General features: G+C 41.6%; 2 protein-coding genes across 3 annotated transcripts in view; one reads left to right on the top strand and one right to left on the bottom strand.

The window, feature by feature from the left end:
- BZW2 (basic leucine zipper and W2 domains 2) overlaps window positions 1-13,240 on the bottom strand; it is a 59,852-nt gene extending 46,612 nt beyond the window's left edge. Inside the window, exon 1 of one of the 2 annotated variants that reach the window (XM_070615824.1) lies at window positions 13,060-13,240. The gene's annotated coding sequence lies outside the window, so the exon portion shown is untranslated. Of the gene's footprint in view, window positions 1-13,043 lie in introns of both variants that reach the window. The other variant, XM_070615823.1, reaches the window with a different exon arrangement.
- A 281-nt stretch (window positions 13,241-13,521) lies between these two features.
- Window positions 13,522-15,850, top strand: part of ANKMY2 (ankyrin repeat and MYND domain containing 2) — a 39,553-nt gene continuing 37,224 nt past the window's right edge. The window contains exon 1 of the mRNA XM_008520178.2: window positions 13,522-13,827. Coding sequence (XP_008518400.1) covers window positions 13,761-13,827 — 67 coding nt within the window. The 5' untranslated portion in view covers window positions 13,522-13,760. The remainder of the gene's footprint in view (window positions 13,828-15,850) is intronic.

The following is a 15,850-nucleotide window of genomic DNA, read 5'->3' as shown; positions in this document are numbered from 1 at the left end:
CAAGAATCATCAATGTATGCTAATTGTACCCTGCCATGTGTGTGTGCGCGTGTAGGGGTGTTTGATGATCAACAGGATACTTACACAGCCTCAAAACATCTTCATATAAATTACAAAAAAGAAAACAGCAACTGCAAAGTGAGAAACAAGGTAACATCTTAACCAAGGCACCACCTGTCTCTAGATATTTTACACTTAGGACAGGATATTGTTTAAAAAGCACGACCTGAATCTAATCATGAGGAAACAAATGCATATCTAGGGACATTCTCCAAAACTGGCCTGTATTCTTCAAAACTGCCAATGTCTTTAAAAAAAAAAAAACCCAAAAGATCAAAGAACTGTTGCAGTTTAAAGAACCAAAAGGACATCACTAAATGCAGTATGCGATCTTGAAGTGAACGCTGTATTGGGGAAAAAAAAGTACACACACACATATATGACATTATTGGGACAACTGATGAAATGGGAGTATAGACTACAGTGATGTAAGTACGGTATCTATGCTAATTCACTGAATTTTATTATTGCACTGTGGTTCTGTAAAAAAAGTGTCTTATTCCTAGGAAATACACACTGAAGTAAGAAGGGGCAAAGCGTATGCAGCCTACTCTCAAATGGTTCAGAAATAAAAGTGAACATGTTCTTTAAAAAAAAAAAGGGGCCGGGCCCGTGGCTGAGTGGTTAAGCTTGGGTGCATCACTTCACCAGCCCAGGGTTTCGCCAGTTCAGGATACTGGGCGTGGACATGGCACCGCTCATTGAGCCATGTGGAGGCAGCGTCCCACATGCCACAACTAGAAGGACTCACAACTAAAAATATGCAACTATGTACTGGAGGGCTTTGGGAAGAAAAAGGAAAAATAAAATCTTTAAAAAAAAGGTGAACATGTTTGTATAGATATAGAACCATGGGGTGAAGGCAAACACTGGAAGTCATACATATTTTGGGGAATGAAAGTGGGCAAGGAGAACAATTAAGGGAGCTGAAAAAGCCTAGGACCCTGAACAACACAGATTTTGTATTTTCTGGGACTGCTTAGAAATCAAGCTTGCCACAGAGAGAGAAGGTGCTTTATCCTGCTGCATACATAGACAACCCAAAATCCTTGGCGTAAGCCAGCTATGACCTGCTTAACCACGCCCTGCACTATGTGTGTTATTCCTGCCATGCAACTACCGTTCTGCATTATAGTCTCGATGGAGGAAAGATTCAGTACTTAAAATGAAACTATTATTAAAGATCACCATCATGGAAAGGACAAAGTCAACAGTGAAAAAAAAGTACGTGCACGTAAAATAAGATGTGAGATTTTCAAAGATAAGAAGTTCTAACCTCTTCACTAATTCAAAACCAATACCTAAAGGCAAAGTTATGATTCCTGAACAGAAAAGGTTTTTAAAATTTTTAAATAAACTAGTTCATTATTTTTCCTGTATATTTAAAAAATATTTATCAAAGCAAAACACACAAGTACAGAATACTATATAGTAACTTAATTGATTAAAAACCATATATTCCAGAAATTACCCATCAAATTAATTTCTTCCTTAAATACACAACTATGAATTAAACTAATAATGCTGTCATTAATTAAAACTCCTTTTCATTAATATTTTTATGAACCTATTCTTTTATATATTGTTCAAAGGCAATGAATGCAATTTTCAAAAAGCAATTTAAAACATTTATTGATCAACTGAATTATCAACAGCGATCTCACAAGGTGATGATTTGGAAGGTCCATTATCTACCAAGATATTGTTTAATGTTATCCATGCTGTTGGCTTATCTCATTAATATATCTCATACATTTTATATATTATTATGCATACCACTTGATTATTTCATAAAAATGTGAAAAAATTAATACTTGCTGTAGAGAAAATAATTCCTTAAAAATCACTGTTTACAAAATCAACTCATCATGTAAATTGCTGAAAATTTAGGAAGAAATTGGGAAAAAGATGGATAAAAAGTATCTATAATTCTAACTTTCAGTAATGGCCACTGTATACATTTTAACATACTGTATAATCCTCCATTCTGTTTTTTTGGTGCATACACACAGAAAAAATGTTTAAATCCAATTCTATTAACTTTTCTAATACTGTGACAAACTATAATGTAAAAAGAAAATTTCTTGCATTAGAACTTGCAGTTATGTGACTTGATTCAGTGACAGCCTCTAGCATCTTTATTTTAAAAGTCATGTGTTCTAATGCATCACTTTAGGAAAATCAGAAGCCTTTCTTGGAGAGGGAAATGACCTTTGAAATTTATTAATCATATTTTAGTTTGAAGCTGAGAGGAAACACGATGGTCTCTGTATATTATTTTATTTTATTTGGCTCTTTTAAACTATAAAGTGCAAATACACTGATGGCAAAATACTAACATAAAGGGTATGAAGTGAAAAATAAAGTCCACTTTCCAACCTCTCACTCCTGAGCTCATGTCACGGAGTGGTGTCCCATTCCATGGAAATAGCAAGTTTAATCCTTCACATTGTCTTACGTATCCTTTCAGACAATGTCTATGGATATATGACAATAAATACACATACACATGTGTGTGTGTGTGTGCACGTGTCTATGGATATATGACAATAAATACACATACACGTGTGTGTGTGTGTGTGTGCACGTGCACATACAGAAAATGAATTGAACATTTATGTTGGGCACCAAATAGGTACTAGACCATCTGCTGTCAAACAATCCATAAATTTATCAATTTTAACAGATGTATCATTCTAGTGGGGGATGACGATCATGGGAGAGGCCATGCACGTGTGGTGGTTTATGGGAAATCTCTGTACCTTCCTCTTAATTTTGCTGTAAACCTAAAACTGCTCTAAAAAATTCGTCTTAAAAAATCAGCAGGAAGTAGTGACCAGAGAGCAAGTCAGTTTATTGAGATTGACTCTGTGTCAGACATAAAACTGATGGGAGTGTTTATGACTATTAGTTCAAATGGGAAGTTAGAAGTTATCATGACAAGGGGGACTAAAGTGTGTCCTCTCTTCTCAGCATTTTAATCAAGTAGAGAGGAAAATAGAATCTTCTGGAAAAAAATAACACCCTAGACTGGTAACCAGTGGGAGAATTTTGCTTTGGAGCCACTGCTTAAAAAACATGCTGGTGGACCTTCAGGAGGCTCAGAGGTGGTGGCGGGCAGGAGTCCGCCAACACTTCCTCACTCAACCAAGCCAGCCACTCCTGCCCCCATCCTCCCAAGAGGGGACCTGCCCAAGCCTGTCTAACAGAAGATTTGAAGAGCTGCACCCCCAAAAAGTTAGTTACCACACACACTATTTCACAATGAGGAGAGCAGGAACTGGAGAGAAATGCCAAAGCCTAGCCTAGGACTTACTGCGACACAGCACACTGATGATATGGGACTGTACTCCCTGACACAATTCTATAGGAGTGGACCACACAACCTCAAATTAAAGGAGGAAAAAAAAGACTAGTGCAGAGCTACAAACGCTCTCAAGTACGTATACTTTTCTAAAAGGTACATATAGAAAATCACTCATTTGTAGTCATTCACCAAACATGTCTGGTACTGGTCAACAGAGATGCAGCCGGGACCAATCGGACAAGTTGCATGGTGCTCACTTTCTAGAAGAGGAAGGTGTGACCCAAGCACAGCACAAAAAACCTAGCAGTGAGTTAACAAGAATTAATGGTCTCCAGTATGTTAAAGGACATCACATACTGCATTTGAGTTACAGTTGTGTTTATTAATGTTTTAATAATTAAATGTGTTTTTGACTTTTTAACTTATAACTGATACCCATGAGACATGGAACACTTTGCAAACCATGGACCTAAACCCAGACCCTGATCTCACAGCCCAATAAGGCTCACGGATGTCACACCACCGCCTGAGGTCATGCACTCCATTCTAGCATTGGTGATACTGCAGAGATCAAAGTAGAAAACTCCCTGCCCGCCAGGAGCTTACACGCACGGAACAGTCAGGCCGGAATCTGATCAACTCAGTCTCCATTTAGTGCACTTCCCAAACAGCTAGCTGAAAATGTTGCAGTGTCTTGGGTAATTATTTATACGACGCTTGAAGGAGGTTTTTTCATTATCTGCCTCATAGATTTTATGGTTTAGAATTAGATGGAGTAAAGCATAAATATTAATTTTAGTGTCTAGTTCAGCACTTGGATAAATTGAATTAGCATATGTTACCTCCAAAATGTCAAATAGTTCTCCATGGATTCTATTAAGGAAAAAAACATTTATCTTCAGTGAGAGGATTTAACAAAAATCCTGCCTCTTAGGGACATGTAAATAGTAGGAAATTTATGGCACCATGGTTTCTAGTACTACAGGAACCAGTTATCAAATTATTTCCTGCAGAGGCTCAATTCTAACAAAAACACAATCTTCACACTCCTAAATACCAATGCTACATCCCTTTCCTCTAGCCAGCAGTTTCCTCTGTACCACCAACTTGGGGTTCTCCTTCCTGTTTATAATAGCCCCATTCTATTACCCTGTATACAAGAAAAACATATGTCATGTTCTTCTTTTTTCTTAGAAATGATCACAGATCCAGGAAGCCGTCGAGGCTAGTTTGAAAAGCATTAAAGTCTTTTGTGTGAATCTACAAAAAGAAGAGGATGACAGCAGAACATCACAAAACTGCACATCCCACAGTGGCTTATGATGTCTCCTCTATAGTGCTAAGAGGTAGTGTCCTTTATTGCTACTCACCTCTGAGCAGTGGTTTTCTTGAGATTTACTGACATCCTCAAAAATAACAGTACCTCTAACAATTATTTTTTAAAAGTCTTCATCTAACATAAAAATAAGTTGAAATATGAAAAGAGAAAACATAATTCTCTATCTTTCACAGATTTATTATTGTTTTCCTACTAAAATATTACTTCCATAATTAAGAGAATTAAAGATAGCCAAAGGAGTACATTATCTTTAATATTAATGTAGGGCATTATTCTTTCTTATGTTATCATTATATTATTTTCTTTCTTTTTTCATGTAAACTAAAAAACAAACAAACAAACAGAAAAATGAAAAACAAAGGATACATCTGATGTTAAAAATCATGAAGGAATAGTGAAAGCATTGTGTCTTTGGTATTTGCCAAAAGAATGGTTCATTCAATGAGTTACCTAAATCTTTATTTTCAAAGTAGATAGTTTACAAATGTGACCATCAAAACATTTTTTGGCACTCTTCACTCAACACATGCCAAGTTTAGAACAGGTCAAATCTTTCCACTTGGCATTTAACTGCCCCAAAGATACTTGCCAAAGAGATCCACGGCCTCAACATAGCTACGAGAGTGAGCTAAGCATGTATTTTTGAGTATATTCTGCTAATGTTGGTAGATTTTATATTAACAAAAGTTAGAAATTATTCTAAATCATCAAGTGCTTTTTCCCCTAATAGACACAAAGGAAAAATGCTGTGGAAACTCCTAATGACAACCACAATCCTACATTAAAAGATCCACATTAACCTGATTATTAAATACCTGAGTTGTATCTCAAGCTTAACCGTTTCGGCAATGTCTTTATTCTATTCATCAATAAAAGTAGAAAAAAAAAATCTGAATGGTCCAATTGGAAAAAAGTCAAATTGAGAGAATAAGAAGTCCTAAAATTCCTTTAAGGTATAGATAAAAACAGGTTCCATGGATCAGATATTCAGACACGTTTATTTGCAAAATAAATTTCACAAAGAATTTTCTCCTTATTTTATTTTCTAGCCGTTTGGCTATTTACATTCTAGCTATTTTGGATAATTTCACATCATTTTGCACCCAAGGGCAAAATATTCTAATAAGTATATGGTTTTTCTCTTCCATTGTTTTTTTTAATGTCCATTATCAAGTTTCCTGCTACCACCAATTCTAAAGAGACTAGTTTATAATTTTCAATTTAGTCTTAAACATGTGATGTCACATTTTATAAATTACTTGAGAGCAAGAACATACCATCAAGTGTGCTTTAAAATATAATATACCACCTTTACGATTTTAAAAAGTTGGCATATTGAGGAAAGCATGCCTTTAAATGAAATCACTTTTAGTTCCAGTGTGATCGGCCATAAAATTACAGCCAATATTTACTTTACAAATATTTATAATGTTACGAATATTTTATAGAGTTTTCTTCATGGACATTGTTTTCCCTGGAATCCTCTCATTTTCTAGCTCTCTTGCCCAAAGTCACCAATTCTTCCAGACTCTGTTCAAAATCTCACTTTCTCCGGGAATCAGCAGCCCCACTGAGCTCTATCCTTTGTGGAATCCACACTTGTGTCTGTCCCGCCCTGGCTGGGGACTCGAGAAGGCTGTGTGGAGCAGCGGTCATCTGAGTGGAGGACTGGAGTAAAATTTGATATGCAGAAATGGGTGGGGAAGGGCATTCCAGGAGCAGGAAGCGGAGTGGGTGGGGAGAGGAGTAACAACAACGTTCGAATTAGAGCTGAAAGATCGGCAGTAGCCAGACAGCCACTCCAACATGCAAAGGGAAGTTCTCAAAGGTGTCTAACCTACAGGCTGACATCAGCAGGGCAGAGCCTTGGGAGGATTACTTTAGTCCCTACTGTTTCAGGGGCTGGCTTGTCTCCTGGAGGAGGGTATAAGCCTCTTGAGGACAAAGATCATGTCTCATCCTTTGTGATTCATTGAACATGACAGATGCACACCAAGCTCTTTCTTAATAATATAGAAAGGAATGTTAATTTTGAGATATAATTACTAGAATTATATCTTTGATGAAAGAGTCTGTCTTTAGAAATAATTTTTATCTTCCCAAACCTACAAAGACAGGTTTATGGCAAATACTCACGTCTATACAATCTTACTTTGAAATGATTTATCAACTAGGCCTGTAATTGTGTTATTCATATATTTCCCAGCTGTAAAAATAGACAGAATCAGCCCTAAAATAGCAATTGGTTTTTTTGCTTTTTTTTTTTTTAAAGATTTTATTTTTTCCATTTTCTCCCCAAAGCCCCCCGGTACATAGTTGTGTATTCTTCGTTGTGGGTTCTTCTAGTTGTGGCATGTGGGACGCTGCCTCAGCGTGGTCTGATGAGCAGTGCCATGTCCGCGCCCAGGATTCGAACCAACGAAACACTGGGCCGCCTGCAGCGGAGCGCGCGAACTTAACCACTCGGCCACGGGGCCAGCCCCGCAATTGGTTTTTATACACCATTTTATAGTTGACAAAGTGTCCTCAAAGTCACAGTAGGTTTGGTTACTATCTGTTTTATATATGAAGAAACTGAAAGCAAGAGAGATTGCCTTGGAAAACACATCTTGTCACAGAAGCTGAAGCCCTGGTTTTGCCACTCCAACTTCCAGGGCTGTGGCTGTGGCTGAGCTTAGCTGCCTCCCAGGGACCACCCACCATCTTTTCCTACCAGGTCAGAAGAGCCTACTCAATGGGACTGCTTCACTCCACAGTCAACAGGCCAGCAAGAGATTTTACTCAGAGGCTGATGAATGTAGTATGAAAAGCTGCTTTGTCTGCTGGGTCTAACACAATCCCACAATAGATAATCAAATGACAAGAGATCAAAACACCAATTTTCTAGCTTAAATGTATTTATCAATAAGGTGAATGCTACCTTTTTCCTCCTGATGCAGAAATAGTTTTCTATCTTTAATTATTGCAAAAGTTTTACTATCCTAAGAGATAAGATGCATCAGCCTAGAGCTTTAAATTCCACAGTGACATAGCTAACGTAAATACGAGTTGAAGCTGGATATATCCTAACGTGTGCTTCAGCATTACCTGGCAGAGATACTGGACTGGCTACCCTGTCCTTAGACATTGCGAAGACTTGGCTTTAAAGTTTAATTAAATCTTCTCTAAAAACCACTCAAACAAATTCTGGGAAGACACGTTACAAATGATACAAAAAAATTCCAGGTTGGCCTTTGAAAACAATAACATTTACTAAGTCCAAAACATAATCAGAGAAGAACTTTAAATACCAAGAAACACAAGTTATACAAGAAACAAACACATAGACACAGAGAACAGATTGGTGATTGATTACTAGACGGGAAGGGAAGAGGGAGGGCGAAAGGATAAAAGGGCACACGTGTACAGTGATGGACGGAACTAGACTTTTGGTGGTGAACACGATGTAGTCTACACAGAAGTTGAAATATAATGACGTATACCTGAAATTTACATAACGTTACAAAACAATGTGACCTCAATAAAAAATTAAATAGAAAAGAAAATTATCATTCTTTGAATTTAAAAATAATAGTAAAAAAATAAACACAAGTTATAGAGTTGCAAGAATCCAGAGAGCAGGTGTCAAATTAGCATTTAGGCAAACCCTCAGTAAGAACCTTGCAGGCACACCTAGTCCCGAGGCTGGTCCAGATTTTCCTATATTAATATACTTATCCTAACAACACTGATATTGTTCACAACAGTTTTGCTACTCCTTTTTTGGAAATGCCTTCTGACTTGGTTTATGAGACACAGAAGAAAATCAATATCTCCACTTCATTCACATCTTGATTTTCTCAGTTAAACTAAATATATTTGCACCCCCTGTTCAGACTTGTCTGCAAATTACTTTGTCAGTTTCCAAAAAGGATGAAGATTAGCTGTCAGAGATATTCATAAGCCTGTGACATAAGCACTGAGTAATACCACCTACCTTTTAGTTTTGTGGAGAAGTTAACATGTGATGTGAACAGTTTATGGAAATGCATTCTTCACAAGAGAGTCTTTTGCAGATTTAGGTGTAAGTGTTTTAACATTTAAATGAATAATTGCATAAGCTAAACTCCAAGTACAGAGAAACAGCATTTGTATTTATTACTTTATGTTTTGTTAAAAAAACCATAACAACAATTTCTTAGAGGCTGTAATACTTCCAAATTTTCCTTTTTAAAACTTCATTATGGAAAATTTCAAATGTATCTAAAAGTAGCGAGAGCAGTATAAGGAAGTCTATGTACTCATTGCCCAGCTTCAGTCGTTAACAACGTAGTCAGCTTTGTCTCATTTATACTCTTACTCAGTCCGTGTCCCCACTGTCAACAAATTACATTGAAGCAAACCTCCAATGTCCTATCGTTCCCTCCTTAAATAATTCAGTACATATTTCTGAAAGATTAGGGATCTTTTAAAAATATAACTACATTATTTTCAAACGTAAAAGAAAACAAAATTCCTCATTATCATCAAATATCCACCCACTCAAGAAATGTACCTGTCTAAGAAAAGAAAGTCAAATGTCAAGGAAAAGATTACCCTGAAAGATATAATATTCAAAAATGAGCCGTTCCCTTGCAATGGAAAGGAAACAGCACCCTCTGAAAGCAGAGAGCTGGAGGTCAGGGGCTTTAACGACAGGGGATCCAAGAACGCTATGCAAAATTGGTATCATTTACATATGAACAATTTTTTTCTTGGTTCATAACATTCATCCAAATGCCAAGCAGCTGGAGACTGAAAACACTTAAAGACCTACTGCCCTTGGTTATGACTGTGTGTGCTTAGTGGCACATCACCTCACACTGCCAGGAAGGATTAGTCAAGTAGGGAAATAAATCCCCCTAAAATAACTTAGGGATCAAATTGAATTCAACTCAGCATGTACTGAGCACACAGTAGGCACAAGGCACTGGGTTACATCTTGAGAAACAAGGGAAATTAGTCCTAGTTAATTTATAGTTTGGAAGGAGAAGGGGTCAAATAGATTAATAAACACTATAATAGAATGTCCTGAAAAAGGTGCCTGCTTTAGGTATTTTCATGGAGATCCAGAGGAAGAAGCAATTTGGGGGGTGGGAAGACTAGGGCTCATACGAAGATAGGAGACAATCGGAGGATGCCAATAATTACACCAGCAACTCCTGTGTAAAGATTTTGTTTATCCTATTTGCTGAGGGACAGGAACAAATGTGTTTACTAATGTCTGTATTTTCCTCACTGGATGGGGTGGGAGAGGTGATCCTGAAGGCTGGAGAGAAAAGGTTATGTATAAGTAGTATCTTGAAAGTTGAGCGATTCATAAGATCTGCGGAGGAGAGAGAGTCAGTGAAGAGGGAAGGGAGGTCACTCCAGAAAAAGAAAAGCAGGAACAAAGGGGTGAAAATTACTGGTATGTTAGGGAACCAGCAGTGTGGTGACATTACAGCAGTGTGTGGGAGGGGCTGGCTGACTGGAAATGCTGGCTGAGACCAGAAGTTGGAGCCTTTCAAGCTAGACTTGGCCCTCTATTCTGTGGCCAGTGGAAAGCCATTGACATGTTTTAAGGGACTCAGTTCTGTCTTTCAGACTCTGTCTTGTCTTTGGGGGGATGATGGGTGCTCAATGTTTATTGAAGTGATGGTTCCTTGAATTAGCTGGATGGGGTGAGCGGAGAGAGAAGCAGGCCACTTAGGAATCCATTGCAATAGACTGGCAGAATTCTAGGGTGGGAGAAGCAGAAAAGAGATGAGGGGACACATATAAGAATTTCAGATATTTCAGAAATCATTATTTTTCAAAAAGTGAAGAAAGAAATGGAAGAGAGACCAAAGCATCATACCAATTCTATTACACAGTGTGGAACAATGTGTTAGTATGCTCTCATTTCTGCAAAAAAAAAAAAGTAGAAATATCCATATAAGCTATAAACTCATCAAATATCTCGGGAAGGACATGAGAGAAATAGATACCATTGCACTGGACTGGGCAAAGAAGCAGGAGAGAGGCTTTTGTAACTTTGGCATGCTGATCCACGTGAATGTATTATCTCTCAGCTCGTTAGAATACATAATTTCCCCCTTACTGCCAGCCACATAAGCAAAGAATAGTGAAAAGAGAAAGGGTTTTGGAGAAAGATCTAGGTTCCAATTCTGGCTCTGACACCTCCTAACTGTGAGGGCACGGGCAAATTAACTTCTTTTAGGGCAGTCCTCTTATTTGCAGAAATAGGGATAATATTGGCTAATTCCTGGGTCACTATAACAGTGATTAAAATAATCCTATACAAAGCATCTGTTAGAACATCTGGCACAGACTAAATACTCAATAGTAGTAGCTATTTTATTACCAAGCACAAGAAAACTTCTTTGATGTCAATGCATTTCTAGCACAAGAAAAGTTCCTTGATCTAGTCTAAGGTATGCTCATTAGCTAATCTTATTCACATTAAAAATTTACACTGTACAAAATGATTAAGGTAATCCCCTTGATGAACACTATCCATTATGTGTCTGTTTCTAGAAATTGAAACGTATTCTTTACCTGCATTTCTAGGTAGAAGTTAGCTTTTGTCTTTAAATGTCATTTACTCTAAGTTTACTGAAGACATGTATTCACAGTGGACTAAATACCAACCAGGTGCCATAAGGCATCGAGAAAATAGACAGCAAATTGCTATCCTCAAGGAACTGACAACCCCAGTGAGACAAACAGGTGTGACCTTCAAGTAACCATGGCCCAAATTTGGCACAAGAGATGGAAATACTGGCACCGAAGTACCCAATTCTGGCCATGCACCCACTGTAAGATGTGAAGTCACATGTTAGGGGAGGTTACTAGCAAACATTTTCTTAGGTTTGTGGGTTTCTTCTGCATGATACTGTTTTTTAAATTAACTGGAACTGTGGCATTAACAGCATTCTAAGTGTTAGAAAAGATTGGTCACTCTCAAAAGCCTCACTACTTGTTGTTTGAACAGCCACATCCTTATTAAAGCATCACTCAACAAAAGTTTCTTTGTTATACATTGAGATGAATAATTTCAAACCATTTTCATGTGAGATGTTCTGGCTCAGATCTGTTCCAGCCTCTAAAGATGAAGCCTTAGAAAAGAAAACAGCTGGGGTTTAGGAAAGATTTTTGTTAAAGACAGGAAATAAACATCAACATCTTCCAGGATTCACAAGTGTTAGTGAACACTTCAAAAAAATGAAGGCATAAGGTCAGAGGAAAATGCATTTCACTTCATATATGGCACTCTAGGGAGAAAGAGTGGTAGGAGGGGATGCTTAACAAAAAACATCCAGATAATTATTCAAATATTTCTCTTTGAAGCAGACGGGTCTTGGGAGAAACATCAGTACTGGTCTGTAGAGAAACAACAGTAAAACATAAACACTAATTTCTAAAGCTTTCATTGATGCTGTAAATATGTTAAGGTTTGCGCGGCCTGGAGAAATGACTGACTTCATATTAGCAAGCAATCTTGTTACTGAGCCACAGGAGGGTACACACTTGTATTTACCCGCCAGCTACCTATGGTCTAAGCTCGAGGCTACATATTGCAGTTGAATGGAGGTTGGATTAAGAGGCTAATCTAAGGCTATATATAGACAGCAACACCAATTTAATCTCCGCCCCCTTCCCCTCCCCTCCCTATTTCCATAAATCTCAAGATCTGAGTTACAAAGAGACTGGGAACTCTAGCAGAGCGACGAAGAGGCCCTTCCTCCCCCAAGCCGTCTCTCATAAACGAAGTATCAGTGCAAGTGTAAACTGCTTCCAAATATCCTTAACAGGCACCACAGGGCGATCAGATCCGGTTTTCTACTACAGCTTCCACAGAAGCTAAAGGAGATGACAAGTAGAGGCGGGGGGAGGTGTTTTGAGGCTTTGCCAAAAGAAAACTACCTTCTCCCGAGACTATTTGCATCGTGCGTTCACCTCGCTCGTAATGGGGAGCTCTCCTCCCCAACCCACCCCCAGCCCAGAGCCCCATCTCTCGGCAGCTGCATCTGGCAGTGCCACGCACGAGACGAAGTGCACCCGCCACTTCCCACCGCGTGGCGGACCCCCGCCCGCTCGCAGTCCCAGGGTCTCCAGGGGCGGCCAAATGTGGCAAGTGGCGGGTCTTCACTCCGGGGCACTGCTACGCGGTATATGTGACGGTAAGGGGTGGAGGGGAAGCTTCCCCACCGAGAGACAGGAAGCCGCCCCAGCAGGCAGGCACATGCTTTCACCCGGCCAGCTCCGGTCCGGGTGAAGCCCCCGGCGGGGTGGCGGACGCGGCTCCCGCAGCCCTCGCGGCTCCCTCGGCCCTACCTGGGTTGCCTCTCACCTGTCCGAAGGGGTAGCGGCGACGCGCGAGGCTGAGGGCTGCGGCGATTCCGGCAGCGGCAGTGGCAGCGGCGGCGGTGGCGGCGGCAGACAATGGAGGAGTGAAGGACAGACACATTGACATCGACACACGGAGCCCGGCGCAGCCCCGCCTCCCGCACCGCCCCTGCCTCCCGGGCCTCCCCCCGGAGCGGGCCGCGCCACTCCTGGGGAAATGGGGGAGGTGTTGCGAGAGCGGGGGACCTCTGTACGCCCTAAGCAGCAATAACCGGAAACACAACTTCTAGTAGAGAATTTTAAATACTGTGTGTCCCTAAGTACCTGAACTGGACAGGATGGGGTTGGCGGAGCGTGTAAGAGGAATTTAATCCCCCCCTCTGGTTTTCTCCGCTTGGTTTTTCCTTCCCAGGCTGCTCCAATGGGAGTCTCTCCCTGCGGCCTCCTGCAGCTCCGCCTCCCGGCTGGACCAATGACGCGCGGGGGCGGTGACTGCAGCTGGGCCTGCAGACTCCGCCGGCCCGGCTCGCCCGAGCTCGCCCGCTGCTCGCCAGCCCGGGAGCGGGAGGAGAGAATTCGAACGCTTCCGCGGTTGGCTACTCAGTATCGTGGTTGCCTCATTGCGGCTGGCGTTCCTTATACAGACACATCGTTTCTTTGTAATACTTCCAAAGAAACGGAATAACCTTCAAGCTGGCGGGAGCAATGGTTCACATAAAGAAAGGCGAGCTGACCCAGGAGGAAAAGGAGCTGCTGGAAGTCATCGGGAAAGGTAATGGGTGCTGGGCTGCGGCCGGGCGCTGCCAGCCTGGCCGGGGGGCGTGGCGGCGCCTGGGAGGCACTCCTGGGCCCGGCTGACCCTGGGCTGCCGTTCTACGAGGTTGGCAGCCTGGGATCGAGAAATAGTGTTTCTCCCTTCAGTCTGGGATCCGTGGTGGGGGAGAGCTACTGCTGGGAAAAGAGTGGAGGTTGCAGAGGCTCGTCCTCTAACGCAGCTTTGGGAAAGGTACACGTTCCAGGCCCTACTTCAGATTATAGAGACCGACCCCGGGGTGGGGGCCCCAGGATGGGCATTCTTCAAAACTCCTCAAGTGATTTTGTCCGCGGTCCGTCTTCGAGAGTGGCCTTGTAGTTTCAGGTTCTTAGACGGGTGTCTAAAGGGCTGTTTCGACTTCCGGAGGCCGAAAGATCTGGATCCTTGGGCTGTCCCCGCCCCCGCTTGGGGGTGGAGGATCTCCTAGTGAGAGGGCTTCTTTATAAGGTCAGAGAACTAGGTCTCTAATTTGCCGCATCGAGGTTTCCGCGTCCAGGGCCTCTCCGGCTTCCTTCGAGAAGCCCCCGGCCCCCTCTGGAAACCAAAGAGAAGCGAGGAGGTTGGCGAGGCGTCCACGCCTGTCGGCGCACTTAGCACCGCCGGGATCTTCGGATCGCGCTTTCCCTTCCCACTCTCCCAACGCGTGTCCCGCTTCCGCCGCTCGGGGTCGTAGGGAGGGAGACTCAGGCCCTGGGGACCAGCTAGAAGCCATGTTTTCCCCTCAGTCCCCGGGAGGACGTCCCAAAGGAGTTCCCTGCTAAGTCCCGTTACCTGGCAGGTGACATAAGTGTGGCTACGTGGCTTCTCCTGAACCATCACGGCGCAGGGATGGGGGAGTGTGGGACTGCGGGCACAGTTAACGTGGTTGTTTTAAGCTCAACAGTGAGAAAGCCACGTCTGCCATCGAATGGCAGAGAGGCCAGTCATTGCAGCATAAAGGCCCTCCCAGATTCCTGTCTTCTTTCTGTCCAGGTAGCCAGGCTCAAATCTGGACCCTCAGAGAGTAAGGCAAATTTTTTCTGCATACTGACAAGGAAAGTCTAAATGTAAAGGAGAAAATAAAATCGGATTTGATTTCAACAGGTGCTGATGAGCTGAGCCCACACCATCTGATCCGAACAGTTTTAAGTCAGTCGCAGCTCTATTTTTTATGATGTGTTCTTTGCCTAGAATTGTAGGACTTGGAGTTGGTGTTTTTATTGTTTCTTCTGCGCGGTTCTCGCTGACCTATTTGGCACTGCAGTCTTTCTGTTCCCGACTGTCTCTGGGTCATTTCTCCCTGCCTTTGGCGGCGCTGGGATTCAATTCAGCAAACAACGTGAGTCCCAGCTGTGTGCCAGGTCCTGTGCTGGGCAAAAAGGAGACAATGAATCAACACGAAATCCACCAGGAACGCAAATTGTGTTTTTTAAACAGTCCAGAGCTCTGTTCTCTCGTTCTCTCAAAAGTGTAAACCAGTGAACAGTTTTACAAAGTGAGTCTCTGAAAGGGGTACGTGGTCGTGGGTAGAGCCTTGGATATATTCTTAGGTGTCTGCCAGTTTGTATTTTAAAGACTAAATGAAAGAGAATTAATGGGAATTTAGTCTGGTTAGTGCTGTGATATTTCTGGGCCCACGTCGTGGGTCAAGTTGCACCAGTGCACGGACACTGTGTTTCAGCAATTTATTTGGCTCAAGCCCATGAGAAAAGAACTGAGATGAACTTAGTCCGTGATACACTCTTGTCAAGTGAAGGTCCGTGGGTCATCACTGTATTGTCAAAGAAAAGGAATGGGAGATATGAGAAAATAACAACTATAACCAAGCTCTATTGAATATTATTATGAGCCAGGCATAGTTCTTAGCACTCTACATGTATTGATGTATTTAATATTGATGAGCTAGTTATTTTTAAGCTACAGCATTCCTAACCCTGCAGGTCTGGCTTGGAATCCTGCCTCAGTCATTTGCTGGTGATGTGGCCTTGGACAAGTTAATGTT

Source organism: Equus przewalskii, chromosome 4 (assembly GCF_037783145.1).
Source record: "Equus przewalskii isolate Varuska chromosome 4, EquPr2, whole genome shotgun sequence".
In the NCBI taxonomy this organism is placed as follows: Eukaryota; Metazoa; Chordata; class Mammalia; order Perissodactyla; family Equidae; genus Equus; species Equus przewalskii.
The sequence above is the reverse complement of the archived record's forward strand: the minus strand, read 5'-3'. Positions and strand labels throughout refer to the sequence as shown.